Source organism: Propithecus coquereli, unplaced genomic scaffold (assembly GCF_000956105.1).
Source record: "Propithecus coquereli isolate 6110/MARCELLA unplaced genomic scaffold, Pcoq_1.0 Scaffold57, whole genome shotgun sequence".
Lineage (NCBI taxonomy): Eukaryota > Metazoa > Chordata > Mammalia > Primates > Indriidae > Propithecus > Propithecus coquereli.
The window spans coordinates 3,248,702-3,251,079 of NW_012151618.1; the positions used below are offsets into that span (position 1 = coordinate 3,248,702).

Here is a 2,378-nt window from a genome sequence, read left to right on the forward strand (position 1 = left end):
TTAATAGATATTAATTATAATCGATTTAGCATATAATAAATTCAAAACATGTGCCATTTACCTTAATGAAATCAGCATTGATAATCTAATTCCAGGGTTAAATTACACAAATCATGGAACTCTTATGGCATAAATTTTTATTCATGATTCTCAAAGATGTATATTTAAAAACTTAAACTACTTTTGTTGGCCAGTATCATGACAAGCTAGGTGGAAAGCTAGTCTGGTTGAGATCTAAGACAAATCACAAATTTGAGGACCACCATCCATTTATTTGGGGGATACCACTCAGGGCATTTATGTGTATTCCGTGTTTGTGTTCAGTAATGCAAAATTCAGAAATGGCTATGTGGAGGATAAATTACTAAGATATGAGAGCAAAATAGGATCAGATTATATACTGAAAATTGCTCTCCTCCATGCATATTTTATCTTTCACTTTTATCATAAGCTGTGCTTTCAATTTGCAAGTCTTTTGTTATAGTTCAAATAAAATAGGTTTCCTTGTAAGAAATAACAGAATTGAACACTTGATACTTCTGATGGCTCTAAATGATACTATTATTCAAGGTTTAAAAGAAACAGTCTTTAAGCATGAAGCTGGTATAATTCAATCTGTCCTCACTATTCATTTGTTTCCCTAATTAAATCCTGTCTGTATCAAAGTGAAAACAGAATTTCCTGTGGAAGGTATTCCTTCCTGAAAAAAAAAAAAAAAAAACTCACAAACTGGACTCAAGTAAGATGCTACTTGACTTGTTCAATCAATGTGTAATGAGATGAGGGCCTCTTGCTAGTACATCAATGCGAGAAGAATACAAATGCAAAAGGAAATTTTGGCTGGAATATGGCATTTCAGGAACTAAAATAAGCAGAGTCAGGGTCCGGGGAGAGAGAGAGACTCCTGTGATTTCTGACAGTACTAAATTCCACCGGAAATTGCACTTCAGATGTGTGCACACACAACACTCACACCTTTGAAAGAAGTTATACACATTCTTATGGCAAATTACATTCTAATTAATCCAATTCACATTTATGAATGAGAAATTTCAAAAAGCTGAAATTGTTTTCTCTTTCAACTAGAGATGATGGGAGTTTTCTCTCCTTTTCATAGATGTAGTTGAGGAATTACTTAATTGCTAATGTTAAAAGCTATGCTGTTATGTGAATTAATTATTTCTGTTTTAAAAGCACTTTATGATTTTTGTGTTGCAGGCACTTTTCATGTCTGTCTTCTAAATACATGTGCCCTGGTGTTCCTGCTGTCATGAGCACCTTGCTGGCTAATATAAATGCTTTCTATGCTCATACAACAGTTTCAACAAATGTTCAGGTTTCCGCCTCAGATCGATTTGCCGCTACCAACTTTGGTGTAAGTATAATTTTGTAAACTTTAAAATTCTTAATAGCTTATGGGAGTTACATTTCAAGGGGCTTTGGACTTAAGATATTCTTGTAATCTTATTGCAGAAGGCACATTTTAGGGACTATCTCATAGTGTAAGGGGCGACATTTCAAAATTTATTTGAAATGTTTTCGGTGAAATAGCTGATAGTCAATAGGAATCTTCATTAGATTGAATCTCCATTTCTGGAATGACCTTTTCCAGTGGGGAAAAACATGCAGTTTGTAAGAGAATGCTGGGATTTTATAGGCAATTCTCTATGTATGCAAATTTGGTATTCATTATTTCAGATTTACCATTTTTTAGATAGTTCCCTGGTTGCTATGAGCTTGGCTGTCTTCTCTGGTGCCTATTGGGCTCCATTTGTACTTCCTGTTGGTTCCCACTGGTACTGATGGATAACAGCACATCCTCTAAGTAAAAAAATAGCAGATGTATAAATAGCCTAAAAGAACAATCTTTACCTAATTAGGCTGTCTATCTGAAGTATTCATAGGCATCAAGAACACACTGTAAAGTAGAAATGTAAGGATTCTGAAGAGCCAGGAACTTGTCTGCTGCACCCATCACTGGAACTCATTCCCTACAAGTATAATGAAATTGAAATTGATAAGAGTCAAAACTAGCAGAGAATGAGTGCAGATGGAGAAGAAAGGAAGCATTCAGAGCTTTTCAGGGCATAAAATCAACAGTGCTTGATGTCTCTGGGGACATGAACAGTGAGGGAAGGAGAACAGTGTCTGAAAAGAGTACCAGGATTTGGGCTGGGGCAGCCGAGCAGGAAGTAGTGCTATTCAATAACTCTGTGAGACAAATATTGTTATTCTCCTTTTTTTTTCATGCAGGAAACTAAGATCTATTGTAGGACAGTGATCTTCATGACACTATAGTTCTTTTTTCTATTGCACTTCCGATTTAGTTCACTGAGTAGGTTTTTGTTATTGACTATGTAGTTAGAAAACAAATTTGG

General features: G+C 35.2%; 1 protein-coding gene across 1 annotated transcript in view; it reads left to right on the top strand.

Annotated features, from left to right (window-relative positions):
• UNC13C (unc-13 homolog C (C. elegans)) overlaps positions 1–2,378 on the top strand; it is a 656,589-nt gene that overhangs the window by 302,457 nt on the left and 351,754 nt on the right. The window contains 2 exon segments of the mRNA XM_012658024.1: positions 1,219–1,411; positions 1,488–1,526. Of these exon segments, the coding sequence (XP_012513478.1) occupies positions 1,219–1,411; positions 1,488–1,526 (232 nt within the window).